Source organism: Accipiter gentilis, chromosome 20, assembly GCF_929443795.1.
Source record: "Accipiter gentilis chromosome 20, bAccGen1.1, whole genome shotgun sequence".
NCBI lineage: Eukaryota > Metazoa > Chordata > Aves > Accipitriformes > Accipitridae > Astur > Astur gentilis.
In genome coordinates, this window is record NC_064899.1 from 11,394,347 (window position 1) to 11,413,493 (window position 19,147).

Consider the following 19,147-nt stretch of genomic DNA (forward strand, 5'->3'; position numbering starts at 1 on the left):
TGTAGCATAAGCCAGTACAGGAAAAGTTGTATCTTCCAACAGCCAACAAAATTTCATCCTCTTCTTCGGCAGATCACTTGGCTATCTCAGAATATGTTGTTCTTTCTTTTTCTTAAATGTAGTTAAATTACAGACATCTCTCCACAAGTAATCACTACACACTGGGAAGCCACTGCATTCCCAGTCAAGTAGAATCCTCCCATCCTTGACCAAAACTGTCCTTAACACTACAGACACCATTCAACTGATGTTCTGTTACTATTTTGAATGTAAGTATGTTCCCAGATGACAGAAGGAACTCTGTGTTTGCTATTTCTCTTCAGATCCCACATCATCAGCCTCCTTTCTCACAAGTCTCATTTCATTTGTCCTCAAATTTAAAAACATACTAAGACAATTTTCTTTTTCACTGCATGCACATCCCCAGAGTTGAAATTTTATTCTCAACGTTGCCTACTTCTCCATATCTCTGTGTGTCTTCAGCATCTGTTCTGCTCTTTGTAGTTTCCCCTACGAACTTGGGCTGTGCAAAATGTTCTAGTTGCCAACACACTAATCATTAAATTACACAAAATGGAGACGTTCTGATCATTGGTCTGTGTATTTACACCCATTAGTAGCAACACTTCATATCCTTCCTGCCAAATAGTTCTGGAAAGATTTATCTTACTGTAACAACACTGGTGCCTACATTCTTAAAAGTCACCTACAAAGCAAAAAAACCCCACAAGTCTTGGATTTCTGCCTTATGTTATTGTTTCTATGAAGAATATTAAAAGTCTTTTCCCCTTTTAACTTTTACTTCAAAAGGTCAGGCTTTATCTACTCTGTCTCCTGAATGGTGCAGAAGAATCCACACGAATGTAAATGAAGCTTAAGAACTGGTGAAGAAAAATTAAAATTACTTTTAGTCAGAGCATGTACTTATTTTCTTGTAAGCAGCTTTAGCACAAAAGGCCCAAGAAGTATATTCTTGAAAACACATTGCCTGCTAGAGACTTAGCATTGCTATCCCTTTATTGATTTGAGAAAACCACTCCAAGTGGCTAAGAAACTTACAGTGCTACTTCCTAATTTTAACTAGAAGACTCAATTCATATTCCTGATACATGTATTGCTTTCTTTATTCTACTCAAGACTTGAAAACTAAGAAAAATTTAGTAAGTGTAAGAAAATTATTCTTCACAAAGCCACAACTGCCTAGCTGCAGTACTAAAGGAATCAATCAGGAAAACTACATATACTACCACCCTATGTTTAAAGTACCATAAATTGCTGAAAGATCCCCAAACTAGATTGTTCAGAGCCCAGGTAAGAGAAGCTGAAAGGCTACAGTAATCAACAACAGATGACTATAACAACAGTAAAATTAAATTCAAAAGCTACCACAGGAGCTCCAGATTGAAGACAACAGGAAAACCAGACTAAAATAAATTTTAAAAACTTCTTATCAGGAAGCATAACCCTGCCTGGTTGCAGGTTCAACAGACTGGAAGTCATGAATAAAAAAAAAGTCATGTGATGTGCCTATTTAAATAAAAGGTTTAAGACACCCATCTTTAAACAAGAACTAGTCTTATCTCTCAATTTCATCACTGACATCCTTAAAATTATTGACCCATTTCACAGACAGAACAAAAATTATTGCGCTGAGCTCATAAATCACCATTTCCTATTCATTGCAGTGCTCATGACTTAAAATTAACAAAGCCTTATTAAAGAGCAGTGGTTGCTGAGACTTCTTTTATTAATCAAATCCAGAATAATTCACTAGCTGCTCCCATAATTTCAGTCTCCATCCCACTCTTGCTCTTTTGCAGAGCATGACTGATGGCAGTCTTACCGTTAAGTGCCCTTCATGATGATCGGGGAAATGTATGAATAAATACTCTGTGGCTACCAACTGCATTATGGAGTCACCCAGGAATTCCATCCTCTGGTTGTGGCCTCTGAAAAATGAGACATCAATGGAGCAAAATCAATAAGCACTCAGGAAGGAAAAAACAAAACCAGCATGCACACACAAATTAAAATAAAGAGTGATCTGAAAGTGAGCCTCGCTCATTTCCAAACTCATTTAAGACAATTTTCCAGTGTTAACCAGGTGAGATGAAAACACAGTTCATTACTGTTGTAACACCAACATTCAGGGAGAAAGCAAATCAGGGCAGCTACATATAAACACAATTATTAGATCACAGATCTGGGACTAATGGAAGGAGAAGAGCAGTTGACATCAAGTTTGTAATGGGATAAGGTCTCTCCCTGCAACTTCTTATAAGAAAATGAACTAATGAATGCAACAACTTCAATAGAGAAAAAGGTCCATCCATTCACAAGAAATAAAAGCATCAGGATTTAAACTCATGGGAGATCCTGGACTCTGTAACCACTGGTATGGTTCTACTGTTTGCTTTGAAACAGGGCCTGGCAGCTCTACACACCACAGAACACAAGGGCCGCATTTGGACTGAAGAGCATGACTTTACTTCTTTCCTCTGCCCAAATGCGAATCCAAGTATGTTTTGCTACTGTCTCAGGAGTGATGTGCAAATATCAGTGATGCAGGAAGCTCAGAAGAACCACCGGGATGGCTCTAACATCTTCTGTAGTCTTTCCCAAGGTATCCACTACTGACTACTGTCAGAGACAGGATACTGAGCCAGGCAGACTTGCGAACATAGCTACCCTATTCTCTTCTGGAGAACAGATAGAACATCTAGAGCTTGTTTACAAACAAAGCAATCTGGGTTACTAACAGAAGGACTAACAGAGCTACATGCGGACTCTTGCTGTGTACTCACAGAGTCAGATGGTTAAAGCCTACTGTCCTCAGAGTGAATGCACGTGCTAGAAGCCGAACATGAGTAAAGATGACTCCAATTGCCTCCTCAAACTCTGTAAGCTTTTGAAGAACTGGAGAGGTCTCAATGAGTTGCCTGTCAGTATTGGACTCCTGCAGCTGTAAATAAAATGAAGTGCAAATAATGACATACAGACACAGTTTCAGAACTTCTCAGAGAAAAGCAAGCCTTCTGTAAACCAAGGGCAAAGAATACACTAAACAAGTCGCTCTCTGGACAGCTGAACTGAGAAAACCATGTTTCCTCTGGCTTTTTGTCTTGGATAATTACCACTCAAAGAAGATGTGAGCTCTGATGTATGCGTTTTTAACAGCTGAGGCACTTACAACACATTGCTTATATGGTCCTGTCTCTACACGTGGATAGCATGGACTACTTATTTTCATAAAACGTACAATTGTACGTGGCGGAGTTTTCTAATATTATCACATTGTTTGCAACTGAGCAACAGATGGAAAAATTATTAGAATAGGACTGGCAGACTGACAGCATGTCAAGATGAGACAAACCCCAAATCTGTTTCTCCCACTTTCCCTCAGTATCAAAAAAATCAAGAACAAATACTTAGTATACAAAATTCAAAAGGGCACAATAACACAAGAAAATTAAAACTATCACTTTGGGTCAGTATCTTTTCTTATCAGTTTCTTGTCTGATGTCCTTGATGTGGTGATACTGTTAAATGGCTTTCTGGAGCTGGGAAACGGCTTAAGCATTTCCTCCAGCCACTCTGGGCATCTCTCTTGTATAGCAATGCCTTAAAGGAAGAATCATCCAGATGAGGATGCCTGAAGGAAAAGTAAGAATAGCCACAGTTTTTTAAAGTGGCATTAAGATCTTTCTTTTGGCTTTTTGCCTGTCTCTTTTCTATTAATTGATTACATTCAGTTTGTCTTTTTCCTTAAACACTACTGAGCTTTCAGCTGACATCTTCATGGAACTACATATCCCAGCACCAAAATCCCATGCTTGGGTGATAATGGTCAGTTTGGAGCTCAGCTGCGTGTGGAGCTGAGACTGCTTTTTGCTTCCTCACGCACAGGCCTTTATATTTACCTACACAGAATTTTATCTGCTTTTTTACTCTGTAGTTAGTCACTCGCATTCTCACGATCAGACTGCAATTCTTCAGCCTGCTGTTGTCCCTGCTACCCTGAATAATTTGGTATTGTCAACAAACTGCCACCTCACTGCTCATCCTCATCCCTAAGCTGTTGATGCGAACAGCCTGTACTTCAGCAAAGATCCCCAGGGAAATCTGCCAGTAGTCTCCATCTCTTGTAAGATGTGGTCATTTCACTCCTGTTCTCCATTTCTTATGTTTCAGCCATCCCTTTTAATCTTGTAAGGACTGACATTATGCACTGGGGTTGCTTGGGCTTTTTTTAATTCCTTCTTTTTTTTTTTTAAACATTTTTTTATAAGCCTTTTTTGAGTGCCTTTCCAACAGCCTGTTAGGAAACCCAGCAGACAGTATCATGTGCATCATCACGTGTATTTTTGTCTCCTCTAAAATCTCTTACTCATTTGTGAGGGAGGACTTGTCTTTACATTTTGACTCTTTCTAAAGAGACCACATTTATCCAGGTGACCACTAATTATTTTTTTCATCACTGTTTCTACTGACTTGACTACTGCCAAATAACAGGATTACAGCCCTTCAGTTCTGTATATCTTATGCAGAGCTTGCCGTTTTTTTTTAAAATTGGCATCTCATTTGTCATATTTTTATGGTGAAATTTTAATAATTTTTAAAATGCCATTTTTCAGGCTAGCTGTGCCTAAAGGGTAACCTGAGAAGCCTGTGTTTCCCCTACTGGCAAGCAGAGAGCTAGGATGGCTTCTGGGACATGGAAGAAAATAAATTTTCATCACACAAGTTAAGGTAATAGCAAGAAACAATAAGCTGCATACACTGACTGTCTCCAATCTCTAAACAGAGTTCAAGCCTTCTTTGTGCAAGCAGAGATAAAAAGGTTAAAATAAAGTAAGAGAAAAGAAAGAAATCCAGAGGAAGAAGAATTTTCTTGGGAGCTTGTGCCACCATGCAGGATAGCTGGTGCTGAATCTCAAAAGTTTATCTTCCCATTAAGACTCTTTTCTACTTACACTCACAGAGAGTTGGTCATAAAACCACTTCATGTGCACTGATTTGTTGCTGAAGATTTTGTCTATGTACCCATTACAAAATCCATACAAATATATGAGACATTTCAGATGGAGACCTTAAAGTGACCTTCTGCTGGGAGGGTGCGCTCACAAAAAGTTTCAAAGAAGTCAAACCAACTGCACAAAACATCAGAGATTTGGATGGACAAAAGAAACCTCTCAGATGTTCATATGACCCTGAAAACCTTACCATCTGACTGGATGACAATTTGAATACAGCTACTCCTGCAGCACCCCTGCACACTTGGAAAATGCTACCGTGTTTGCTGTGAAGACAAGGAGCTACAGTGCAGAGAGGCTCTGTGACTTGCTCTAGGTCTCCCCTAGAATTCAGTCAGGGAACAAGGACTGGGAAACCAGTCTCCCAACCTCCAGCCTTGTAAATTAACAACTCGTGAACTTGTATCCTTCAATAGATGGAGGATAAACTAGCCTTCAGACACCTTCATAATTCCAGTGTTTACTTGGTATTAAAGCTACTGGAACCACCAAAACAACCATGTTATCATTGCACACACACACAAAAAAATCAGAAAATCAGAATCATGCTCTTATTCCATTCAACTAATATTCCTCCCTACTATTAAGGTTTCAGTCTTAATTTCAGGTTAACAAAATAGGTACATAAATTGTTTTCATACTCTTTTTCCCCAACTTCAAGAAGATGAACAAGAAGACACCAAAATGTTACCTCTCACTAGATTTATCGTATAAGTGCAGTTATATATCAAACATGAGCAAAGGAAAGGTGAACGATTAATCCTCAGAGAGGCAAAGACTCATTATTTATTAAAAGAAAAGAAAAAAACCAAACCCGAAAGCAAACACAAAGGCAAATATATATACTCCTTTGGCTACTTTTTTCTGAGATGTCATTACAATGAAAGCCTATGGAAAAGCATCCCTGAAAGTAAAACAGAGCTGTGAAATTTATTACAGAAAGGGATACACTTACTTGCAATGGGTGTAGCGGATAATTAAGCCATACATCCCGCAGGTCCTGCAAACATTGAGAGATGCCTTTAATGCTCAAGGGAGTCATTTAACAAATTCCACAGTACTAAATAAAATGTCATTACTTGAAATACCGAACTATTTCAGATGCTGACTCTGCTTATTGCAAATTCAATAGTGCTGGCAAACTAATTTTTAAAATCGTGTATTTGCTGTTCAAACTGCCTGTAGTTCTCCCAATTAGCTTGTGTCAAAGAGGTGGAAAAATCCTTGAACCAAATAAAAAGTGGTTAAAGGAAGAAAAAGATTTGTTTAAGCCTCAGGACTAACTTTATTTGCAAGTACTCCTCAATAGCAAGTTTGATTTCACCAAAGGCAAGGACTAAAGAAAAAAAACGAACACTTATTTTCTTCTATTTCATATAGGTTTTCTTCACTACAGGCACTGAGCAGCAAAAACACTGAGTTACGACAGGCATCACAATACTTTTATTTCTAATAAGCTTTGTCATTTCACAGACTTGGAGACTTTCAAGAAAGAGAATACTGTATAACTCATCCCCTCACCACTGCCACGTGTATTGTTGCATGTTACTTTCCTTCGGCATTATATGGGAAAAATTCCAACTAACAGCGATGGAAGACACAGTATGCAAGAACGGATCAGACTTTAGTTATGCAATTGGGTAAATGCTGGATGAAATCCCCTGTATTTTTTTTATCAAAGATATGTTTAAAACTTTTTAGGGGTGGGATGATTTACCTGATGAAACAGGAGTAGTCATTCTACACGTGCATCATTTCCCTAAAGCATGCTGCCTGGACCCACAGCACCCATACCTGTTGTTAAGAGCAGCACTTGGAATGGAAGTCTGCAGGTTTCCCACGCCACTAGCCCTTCCCTACCTAACCCAACCAACCAACAGCACACCTGAGGAAACACCGGAACTTTTTTGCCTGAACCAGTGCAGCTTGCTGTCCTCAACATGCTATGCTACGTTCAGTTTCCAGGAACTAAGTACAACAGGTGTATACCTGTTCATTTGTGACTCTCAAGTAAACCAATGGACAAGAAAGCATATCTTCAGTTATTTTTAAAATGGAAATCAAATTATATAAATACATAAATACCTTGTCATTGAAAAGTAAACGTCCAAATAATTGTTTTGCTTCTTCTAGGCTCCCCTCTAGATAAACAGCTCCTATATGAAGGGACCAATACGTCAAAGGTCAATAATGCATTAATTAATACTTAGAAAATTACTAAGCACAGGGAAGTCAAAGATCTCTGCCTTCTTCATGTCCAATACATTTCTTTTTTTAAAAGCATGCTTTCTGTAGTAATACCTAATTTTCTAAGAAATTTAAAGCATGTTAAACACCAAAATAAATCAATGGTCATAAAATGCACAGAAAAACCTGAAATAGTTAAATCAGTGATAGAAAATGATACACCTAAAGAGCGAAGTTTACACAAATTAGACCAGAAGCAATCTATTTCTAAAAGTAGTTTCCAGTAAACAGCTAACTAAACCATATACATAGATAATGAAAGCCATGAAATACATTTCAATAGCTAGCAAATAATTGTCATTTATTCTGTACTTTCAACAACATTACATTTGGCATATAAACGATGCATCAGGACTATTCCAAACCTCAATGTCTCCCCAGTATAACAATAATACATTGTCTGAACTGGAAACTGCACCTCTGCATCTCTCAGTTTCTGGAGATTATACTTTTTTTTTTTCCTTTCCCCCCAAACTGCATATACAGCCCTTTAGTAACACATGCCCTTTAGTAACAACCTCTGCAAAACTTGTGCTAGCATATTATATTGTTTGGGTGTACCATATACACTCTGTATCTGCACAGGCACTTTATAAATTCAGTATCAACATTTTGTCCTTTGATACTCTTTACAGGAGGGCTTCTAAAAACCTCAAACTAGTTCTTGTAAGCACATCCATATAAAAGCAAAGGGAATACGCAGCCACGTGAAGAACACAGAGAAAGGAAGACAATGTTCCCACATACAGGGAGAACGTGGTTTGCCTTGCTGTCTTTCCCTCTCTCTTTCCTTTTAATTCCTCTCTAGGTCAACTACTTTCTTTGGATTCTTTGGAGAACAGTTTGGAGGTTTGTAAGACTATCTTGCTAGAGGCATATTACGAGAGCACAGAATTTCAAACAGGTCCTAGGCAGCCTGCTTATACTTTTGGTTATTATTTTCATCACAGGGAAGAAGCACCAGACTTTTAGAAAGGTTCTCAGGTAGGAGCTCCAGACCCCACATATACTTTTATAGTCCCTTAACAAGCTCCCAGATTTTAGCTATGGCCCTGACAAAATCTTATTGCTCAATTAACTTTGTGAACCACTTTGTATTGGAGGTTAAACAGCAAGCCTGCTCTCTTACGAATCACAATGCTTGCCAAATCATCCTCATCATTACATCCTCATCATTACATCCTCTGACAAGCTGAAGTATATGAACAAAGCCACAGATACATATCTAGTGTTCCTTTTCTGTTTGTTTTTTTTTTCTGTTTTTTTTTTTTTTTTTTTTTTTTTTTTTAAATTAAAGATCAAAGCACTCACGGAAAGCAAAATACAGTTAAAAAGAAAACTCTTATTTCTTGATAAGATGAAATGCAATTTGGCCCAAGGCAGAATGCACAGAACTGCTGACAACTAAGCCAACTATGATCTATTTTTCAAAGCAGGACAAAACGCTTTAGGAGCTTGTGTAGCATGTAAAGACCTGGATCAGGGCTAAACCATTCCCAAAGCTAATATGATGTACAGTACGTTTGGATTAATATGAAGCCAAATCAGTGAGATTTAGCTTGCTTTGTGTATTCAAACAAGTGAAGTTCTATAAAACACGCTACTTAAAATAGAGCTCGTGTGGATGTAACAGATCAGATTTCCGCCTTCCTGCTTATTTGGTCACCGTGGTCAGGCAGTCCTGATTTCTTCTCCAACATAAATTTATCGACTAGCGCAGCCAGTCACTAATCAGCATCTGAGTGCCCAACAGCAAATTTGACACAACTCCCCTTCATCCTCAGCTAGAGGGTTTTGGTAGGTTTATTACACCAGCCATGGCATATTACCATGCTTTTTATTTGTAAGGAAAATACAAAGCCCAAAAAATATTTACTTGGCAAATGTCATGTTTAATTCATAGCAGAAGGTCAGCAGGACACAGAGGAAGCGGGCTGGTGACTTGGTTGGGAGTGCCTGGTGCATTCAGAAAGCAAGCTGCAGAGTTTAAAATTGAGGGCTGAAACGTGACTCCACATTTTGCAGGCCTCTGCAAGTACTATTGGAAGCAGCGAACCTGTACTTTTCCTGCCAGGCCATGGTGACTGAACTGCTCCCCCCAGATGACTGCAGGTGGCGGGCCATGGTGGCGCAGGAGAGGTGGAGCTCTGCGGTGACGGACAGAAGCGCCACACCACAATGGTGTGAAATGGCAGGATACAGATGAGATTTTCTTTGTAATACTGCACACTCATGTTATACATGCAGCATACGTGCAGGAGATGGGAAGAGGTGAGGAAGATTTAAGAAGCTTTACTATCGCCTACCCTTACTAACAGTGCTCAACACAGACCCATGTCTCCTCCATCACTGTCAACATGGCATGTAGACATATTAAAACTTAACTGTCTGCGCACACGAATACACACACTTTACCTATTAGGGCTTCAAAGCAGTTGGCCATGGCATGGCGGAGATCCGATTCCCTGCAAAGGTCTGGACCATGAGCATAAAGCATAAATCGATCTAGTTCCAGCTTCTGCAGAATATGTGCAAAGAGTTAAAACCACGGCTTTAGAAGTACAAGAGTACCAGTTCTAGTCACTAGAGTTCAATTACACTATTATTATGCAGCAACCGGGTCTGAGGGAACTTTAAAGCTTTTCTCCATAGTTTCAGTTCAGACATAGGCTAAAATTAGAAGACTCCATATTTGTTTATCAGAGGCAAGCAACTAGAGTGTGATAGTGTGGGAAAGCTAGGAATTATCAAACCAAATTGTCAAGGGAAGCCAGATCAAAACATGTTACTAGTGAGATTTAGGAATGAGTTCAAGAGGAGGGCTGAGGGTGTGACAGAAAAATAGCCTGATACTGGATGGATGGTGCAATGTGCTGTGTTTCTTGCTGGTAGTTTGCCCTCATGTGATTTGCCTTCAGAAATGCCAAAGGAACATTCAAAGGGAGGGGAGTTAACACTGAGGAAAAGATTTTGCCTATAAGAAGATGATAAAGTAGAACCGCAAGGAACAGGGACTCTGGTAGACACAATCCATTGAACATCTGTCTTTTTCCTCTAAGAGTGCCAACAGGTGGCAGTAACAAAAGCCTCTGGGCACTGCAAGCAGGAGACTGATATTTTAACCCGCAGTGCCACCTAGCTTTCTTTTTCCTTTCAAACGTGCATCATTAACATTCATCTGTTGCCTAAACCATAGTTCTGCTTGTCAGTCAGAATCGCAGGTAGTGAGTCAGATATCTTACATAATAGATGATAATTCTGCTATAGAAATGCAGGCAGGAGCTACTAGATTCTCTTTACATATTCATCTTTTTGACACAAAACCATTATTGAGATTTTTAAAGAATAGATTTGTGCATCTCGCAAAGTTTGGATGAGAATAGGTTCTTCCCGACTGGGTGTAAGTTTCTACTGACTAATTTTTCATTAACTTTCAACTTCATCCTCCTGGAGTATCTTTAAGAGGTAAAAGTGGAGACTAAGTTGTTTGAGGTGCATGGTTTAGACACATTTCAATTCAAAAAAAGGAGTCTTCTATTTTCAATGAATGAGAGCCTAATCGCTGCTCCACAACACAGGGAATTGCCACTTACAATGTTCCATCACACTTCATAGAGTGCAGGGAGCACTCTTTAGAGTCAACATTAAAAGTGGAACATCAATTGTTTTATATCGAATTTAAGCTTCTTACAGTTTATTGTCATTTGTTCATGTTAACAGGTGTTGTTTGGGTGTTGGTGTGTTTCCCGCACCTCCAATGGCTTATCTCCATTTTCAAAGCTTGCATTCAGCTTTTTTTGCATGTGTTTTGCTTCTCATTTTTTGATCACAACATGTTTCAGATTATTTTTAAAATTTCTGCTACAATGTCCCTTAGAAGCTACAGAAATGTATTGTTTGATCCTCAATTAAAACAGCATTCCACACACAGGAGAAAAAATGATGAGCTGAGAATTACATTGAGTAAATAAACTGAATGCAACATGACACTGCAGGGGATAATTAAAGGGGATGAAACCAGGAACATTGTATAAGATATACGAGAGGAAAGAAGGGTAAGTTGGTAAGTCAGGAATGTACAACAGATATCTAATATTTACAGTTTAATCTAATATAAATAAATACAGTTTAAAAAATGTCGCAACAATTTTTTTAAATTGTCCATGGACAATGTTAAAGATTGTGAGCAGACATTAAGAATATACGAGCTTTCCTGATGCAGGTTTTAAAATAGTAACATGAATTCAAATGTCAGGCAGTTCAATACCATATTTGTAAACAAAACCCCGATTCGAAACATTTCAATCAATTCATGCTTAGCTAAATCATTAAAGAAAGCTTTAGAGAAAAATTATTGTGTTCACTGCCTCCCTATGCCTCTCCTGAGAAATGAGCAAAAAGATGACATGTTGGAAATCACACAGTTTTTGCCAAAATCTCAAGACTGGATATACTTGTTTAAATTACTGCGTGAATATGAACAGAGAAGATTAAAAGAGCACTTGAAAACCATCAGCAGTACACAGGGGACATGTTTGCACGCATGCGTGCATGCACAGCTTAATACATTACATCAGTAAGTCTCAGACTTCTTTAAAAAACATGCTAGCAAAATCAAGTATAAGGGAATACCAAATTATCTATGAATAGAGACTTAAATCAACTTTCTGTATCATATTCCCGTGCTCCAATATCATGTAGAAATGTAAAAAGCTCTGTCATTCACAGAATTAAATGAAATAAAATTCAGAGGCATCTCAATTTTTCCCATGAGATAATAGAGCTTTTCACCAAAAGCCTTTTTAACATATTTGTCTTTCACAGTGAATCTGAAAATGACTGTGTAGGTTAGGGAGCAGACAAAATTATTCCCTCCACACCCCCCAACTTTCTGTACCACCTGCTGCCATGTTTTCCCCATATATTCTATCAGCAAGTCCTTTATAAACAACCAATTTGTTTCTTTTTCTTCACTAAATTTCTACTACCCACTTCATTACCTGTGCAATTTAAAGCTAAATATAAACACACCTTCAACATAAGCATCCTAAAACTTCTCCTTCTGCCTGCAAAAATTGCTCCTCCTAAAAACATGGTTTGGAGAAAACACTAAGTCCTACTTCATCTTTAAAATCTACTTTCAAATTGAAAAGAGTTCCTGTATCCCAAATCTTGTACACAAAACACAGTAAAGACACTGATGTTCAAAGCAGGCAGATCCCTCAAGAAACAGTCCACGCACTAATAGTACCCTACCTATGGGTGTCAAATACAGAGGTGTATAAAACTGTACCTTAGCCAGCATGGCCAGGTGTTGGTTCTGTACAATAGCAGTGCGGTACGTTGCTAATCCTCCTTCCTCCAAAGTGGGAAACAGGTAGTACAAGTGGACACTGGCAAAACAAAAATCAAATCGGATGCTGTCAGCATTTGGTTAAAAATGAAGCACATGTGTCTCTAGGGAACTGTGCCTTTCCCTCAGTTCCTAGCTGGTAACACAGGTCCTTTCCCGAGGTGGCAACTCAGCTTGAAGTAAGGTAAAGAAACAAGCATTAAAACAATGCTCAATAATATTTGACTGGATAGCATTGGCAGCAGGGGAGAAAGAGTGCCATTTCTCTACTGGGCAGCACATAATCTCTAAATCCCTGCAATGACATGCAGTTCCATCATCTGAAGGTTATCAGCAGCAGTGGGTTCAGCAAGGTTGACACCTAGAGGATGCTGAGGAATAAAGCACAGGGAACCATCAGCCTTGAGAAACTGTGCCGCAGGTACGCAGTGCTTTAAGATGATACTACTGATGCAGGCTGGACCACCACTCACGGTATTTGTTTTACAAGTTTCTTACAGCACTTTAGCAGGTGCTAATGGAGCCAAAGAACAGAACTCAACAACCTGTATTTATCAAATATGTGAAGTCATTAATACCACAGGTAAAAAAAAAAAAAAAAAAGAGTAAAAATTATAAGCTTTCTACTGCCTTTAATGATATTTGTTATCATGCAAGTAAGATACTTCATAGAACAGAAACAAAACAAATAAAAGTAATTCAGTGATCCAACCAAGATCTGAGTAACAGATAAATGATATCTTCATATATGACTACCTAACCCATGTCAGAAAGAAGTTAATACAGAGAGGGTTTTCAACATCCCACAAATAAAGCAGTGGATGGCACTAATTATTAAAATATTTTATTAACCCAGTACACAGGGAGAAAAGTGCAGATGGATGCAGGATTATTTAAGGACAAAAATTGCTATAAAACTTAGAGCAATCTAAATCTAATCAAGCATCATAATTCACAAAAGCAGAGACCTGAAGTCAAGAGAGTTTGAAAAAAAGTTCAGACTTAAATAGATGCTTACATGCTCTATTGAACAGAAATGTAGCTCAGTTTTTTTCTGACTCGAGACAAAAGTTAGCTCAGAAAGTCACCTGATGGTTGATGAACAATGACAATGAAAAATGCAAGACATTTTAATCAGCAAGTCTTCCATCTTATCCGCCTGTACTGTTGTACGAGAGAAAAGGCCATGGGTTTTAAGGGCACTGAAGACCTTTATAGACAAATAGCTTTTAATACTGAGTAGCTAATGGGTAGTAGAATGGAGATATAAGGGCAGTTTTGTTATTCATATAACAAACTTGCTTAAAGAGAAGCTTTACAGTACACAAGACTACTCCCCTATTAGAAACAGTAGAACAAAACAGCTGAAAATGGATTATAATCTTTACTTTGTGCAACTGCCTGCCTCTAGTAACTCAGGTAAGAGAGGCCAATGGAGTAACTGATAATATCACTGTATTGTTCACTGATTTCAGTATACTCAAAGCAGACCAAACCTGGAACAGTTTTTGATGAATCATGTTTTTTTGTTATTACTTCTAAATAAATTACATTTGTGCTCAACTATTTTATTTACATACAGACATTATGGAAGCTACAGCCCTAATAACTGGAAATATAAGAATTGCAACACATTCAATATTACCAATAAATGCTTTTCACTTGCAACTAGAAAGAACGCATGGAAAAAAAATGGCATGCTAAGAAAAATACCCTTCCTTTAAAAAAAGGGTACAAAGTTCAACTTGTCTGTAGCTGAATAATCTCTAACCCCAATCAACTTGAAATTGCACTCCATGAAACAGAAACTCTAGCTTTTCATTTTGTAATCTTCCTTGTTGTACCATCAGTACTGAAGGAATTTTCAGGAGAGCTGCGTGCAGATGTGCAGCTCTAAGTATCAGGCAGGACTGCAAACATACACAGTCATCAAGTAGACACTGCAAAGCTTAACAAGCCCAATGGTATGACAGTAATGTACAAAGGTGAGGACTGTTGAAGAATTCCCCATTTACCTTGTTAAGAACTCCACCACAGCATCTCCCAGAAATTCTAAACGCTCGTTGTGGTTAATCCTGAAAAAGGCATTTTAAGGTTTACTATCATCTAAATAACAAATGCTGGTTATTTACACAATGCAATTAAAACAGAACAAATCAGACTTGATTGCTAATCAGCCACGATAGACATTTTTGCAGCCTCCCCCACCTTCTCTGGGTTACAATCGTTCCTAAAACAGAATAACAACTACCTGAATCTTGAAACCCAGGACTGACACCACCACCTTTGAAATTTTGAGATGTTCCATTCTGAGCTACTGTCAGAGCTTAATAAATGGAGAAAGGAAACAGTACCATTGATTGGCACCGAGGTCGGGTTTCTTTGTCCATCAGACAGCACCAGGAGACTGAAACAAACAGCCTGTCTTCAGTGTTGTGCATGCAACTAGGGAAATGTATATACTTAACATCAACACCAGCAGGGTATGATGACTCTGCAACAGATTCCTTGGTATGGCAGAGCTACAATGGAGTTAAGTACTTTCATTTTTCATAGCACCTTTAAATGCCCTGTTTTCTGTAACTATTTTCAAGCTCAAAAGAAAAAATGGCTGTACAAGATGATGCATTCAAGCATGCCATTAAGCTAGTAGAATCTTATATTTCCTGTGCTTTCCTTTTCTTCTATCACTGCTTCTGATTTTCCTTTATTTTGCATAAAGTTTCATTTCCTCCAAGCTCTCTGCCTGTTTATGTAACAAAGGACTAACAGGACACAGCAGCCAAAAAAGGACGTGAGTTTGTCTTTGAATATATACAAATTTCTGCTCTACACATCAAAGCATGTAAGTAGCACCATTTTGACTTCACATATGATTGTAACAGAATCAAGGCCATTGCCACAGAGGTTTTTTTTTTTCCATCCAGAAGATCCTTCTCTAAAGTCTGACAGCTTTTATCATAATTTGTACTCTCCCAACAATTATACAGTTACTCTAATTTCTAAAATAGCGGGACTTTGTTATGCGCTGAAAGAAGTTAAGTACCTCTGCTGTGTAAAACAATAAAGTGTGAGCAAAACTACAACTCCTCTGTGTAGCAATATAGCAGAAAACACAGATCTCTCAGAAGTGGGATCTTATATTTGTGTGTTATTTTGTGAGAGTTAATGCAATTTAGCCTTATCTCACATTATCTTATAGAGGGCTGAAATAAGCTTGAGGCTGACTCTCAAAGAAAAGGGCATGGTCTAGCTGAAACAGCACTTGGGGAACACTGCAACAATAACTTATTCAGAATTCAACTTCTCCCATTCCCGAGCTTCCTCCAAATTGATGACTCTTAAAAGGCCCAGTTACAGCACTAGTTATACACTAAAATACACTCTGCCCTCTAGTTCACACATTTAGGAGATTTCACATGCAACTGTTTCTTGCATTAGCCCTATGAGCTTTGTTTATTCACTCGGGCTAAATATCGTGCCTGTGGCTATAAACCACATCTTAAACATTATTTATTTGGACAGAATTCTTAGTGGTCATTTAAGGATTATTACATTACAACATTAATCGTTTTTGCATATGTCTTTAAATTGGACCAGTAAATCAGCAAAGCCCATGTTCAGTATCACACTCATGTTAACAAGGTGCCATGTCAGGAAGGTACTACTGTGAGGAAACGTGATGGAGTATCCAATTTATAGCAATGATAACAATAACAACAAATCTTATTTTATTTGGCAGAAAGCAAAAAGGTAGCCTTTTAGTCCTCCTCATTTCAAGGATAAACAAAAAGTGATATCTGTTAAAACCTTCCTCAGGAGTTTTCTGCTTGCATGACCAAACATTTACTATGTCACTGCTAATGGAGGTTCAGCACATCTTCATAATATAAAAGTGAATTGAAAATGACTTTTCATTTCAACTATTTGCAAAAGCTGTTGCTGGCAGCAAGTTGGTTGTGTCTATTAAATATCTCCCTCTGCAACAACTTTCCTACTTGCAAACAATTATTTTCCTTACCTGGAAGGAGCTGGATCATCCTGTCCCAAACGAGACATAATATTTATCAGGGTGTTTATCCCTAGAAATATAAACAACACACTATTAAATAAACAACGACTATTTCAATTTGAATAGACTTAGAAAATAATTACTCAAAATGATACTTTGTAGTTGCTGTCCACAAGATCATCCTGTTATTTCCAGGGTTTACTTAGAGCAAGTATAATCCTTACAGGTGCTCTCTGCCTAACTGATTGCAGCCCCATTACAATACTATTGTATTTTTGCATTCAGACACCCTGATTAAAATACCACCTTTGTATGAAAAAGACATTCCAAACATTACATAAACAATTTACTTCATTACAGCTGAATATACTTTTTAAGGGGTAAGGAATATTCTGCAGCACACAGACCACATATTTTCACATTAATAAGGCATTTTTACAAAATATCCTCCAGTTTGCTCACCATATTGAGCAGCAAATTAAGGAAACAATACTTGCCAAAGATCAAAGAAAATACATCCTCCCACTTCTTATCCTTGCTCTTTCTCAGCTCTCTACTTGTTGATTAATTTGCAAAATCCAGTCTTTTAGAAAGATCTCACTGGTGTCTATGTATAACCATTGAAATCCTCCACTGAAGGAAGCTCTCAGAAGAACAATGGCCAACGAAATAATAATGGACAAAAGGTTTTATTACTGACTAAGTGTTCAGTGAGAGAAAAATGGTAGTGGTGTAACAGCATACCTTTTTTTCTCATGTGCATATGGTGAACTTTTCTATCTCCATACTTTGGCTGTCGAATCCCACAGTTGGATAAGGAATTTCTGGCATGATCTGGATTCATTCCAAAGTTTAAGTGATGGCTTGGATGAGTCATGGCAAGCTATAAAGTAGCACATACAGGAAAAAAAGTCTTAGATGTATTTTCACAAATGTAAGGAAAAAAAATATCTTAGACTGGTAGCTAATAATTGTTATTTTTTAGTTTGAAGAAAGGCTATAAAGTGACATCATCAATTAGTAGCTTGGTTCCAGCAACTTAAATGTAAGAGGTACTATTTCAGATGTCAGAAAGAACATTTATACTCAATCATCAGTTTAACTAATTAACTTTCAACAGTTTTTTTTCTTTAAAGAAAAATTAGTTTAGAAGAGAAAAAGCATAAACTGTCAATTTGCCCTAAGAGTTTTGTTTACCAGTTTTGCTGAACTGATTTCGATACATTTGCTTATTTAAACATATATTCACACTAACATTGCAGCATAAACATTCATATTAAAAATATGAACAACTAAAAGAGCTTCTCAACCATTCACATATTTGATTTAGGTTATTTAAATATAAAACTTTCCTACTTCAAAAAAACAAACAAGTGGATTATCTCTGGTTAGTTACAGAAGAACTCTTTCCGTCTTGACTATACAGGGCCACTCTTCAATTGGAAGTGAACAGCGATGGCAGGATTGGTCTTCTGGTTTACATTTGTACCATCTAGCATCATCTGCTGACACAACCACTACAAAAATGGCAGCAGTAAATAGAACTACGGCTAGCTTTTATGACTCCATCCTGCAGACTCACACATTTTCTCCTCCTTTACACAGACACATCTAAAAATATTATGCATGTATAAATGTATGTGTACACACACCTTGTATATAAAACAAGAGACATTGGCAAATTCAAGCTGCAGAAAGTTACTTCTTAAACACCTGCAGGACTGGTACTGCAGGCTATGAGCAAATTGATTCCAGTAGTTCATTCAAACATTGTCTGTAGCTTTCCAAACATAAGACTTAGAGAAGTTTTTATGTTAATCATTTTAGAGAGTAAAATTATATTTAATCAACAACAAGAACTTTCTCCAAGTCCTTTTTAATTCCTCACTAATATTAGTTAAGTTTGTCATAATTGCACATTCTCAACTTCTGCTCCATCTGAACTGGATGACACATGACAACTTCTCTAAATAGTTAAATTAGTGTAATCTTTCTTGCCCAGACTGTACTTTAAAAAAAATACATCATGAAGAAACAGGTGCAAAATTACACAGCTAATATTGCCTATGCTTAAGTAGGTGATTGGTACTATATACATTTTTAAAAAGCTCTTTATCTTCTGGAACAAGTTTGTAGGTTTTAAATAAATTTGCATAGGGATCAAGCATTTAAAAGTACTTTTGTTATAACTAAACATTAATTTGACTAATGCTGACACTTGATTTCATGCTTTCTCCCCTTTTGATTGCAATTTGCTTTTTGGTTTGTGTGTTTGGTCTCAATATTTTGAAGATTTCCATCATTGCATTTTTATCTTTCATATTAAAACTAAGGCAGTCTGCAAACAACTAAATCCTATAAGATGCAAAATATTTATTGTAACTTTCAGTAGGACTAGTCCTGGAACCAACTTCTAGAAAACAGAGAAGCTGTGAGAAAAGATTTCCTCATAAGCCTAAAGTAGTTCAGGAGCAAAGTCTCCATACAAATACAGAAACTGCA

General features: G+C 37.6%; 1 protein-coding gene across 3 annotated transcripts in view; it reads right to left on the minus strand.

Moving 5' to 3' along the window:
* Positions 1-19,147, minus strand: part of DROSHA (drosha ribonuclease III) — a 1,047,543-nt gene that overhangs the window by 983,533 nt on the left and 44,863 nt on the right. For all 3 annotated transcript variants that reach the window (XM_049823745.1, XM_049823744.1, XM_049823743.1), the window contains 9 exons: positions 17,390-17,528; positions 16,655-16,715; positions 14,649-14,708; positions 12,574-12,673; positions 9,696-9,798; positions 7,119-7,189; positions 5,989-6,033; positions 2,805-2,962; positions 1,844-1,949 (listed from right to left, as the gene is read on the minus strand). In XM_049823745.1, the coding sequence (XP_049679702.1) occupies positions 1,844-1,949; positions 2,805-2,962; positions 5,989-6,033; positions 7,119-7,189; positions 9,696-9,798; positions 12,574-12,673; positions 14,649-14,708; positions 16,655-16,715; positions 17,390-17,528 (843 nt within the window). The remainder of the gene's footprint in view (positions 1-1,843; positions 1,950-2,804; positions 2,963-5,988; positions 6,034-7,118; positions 7,190-9,695; positions 9,799-12,573; positions 12,674-14,648; positions 14,709-16,654; positions 16,716-17,389; positions 17,529-19,147) is intronic.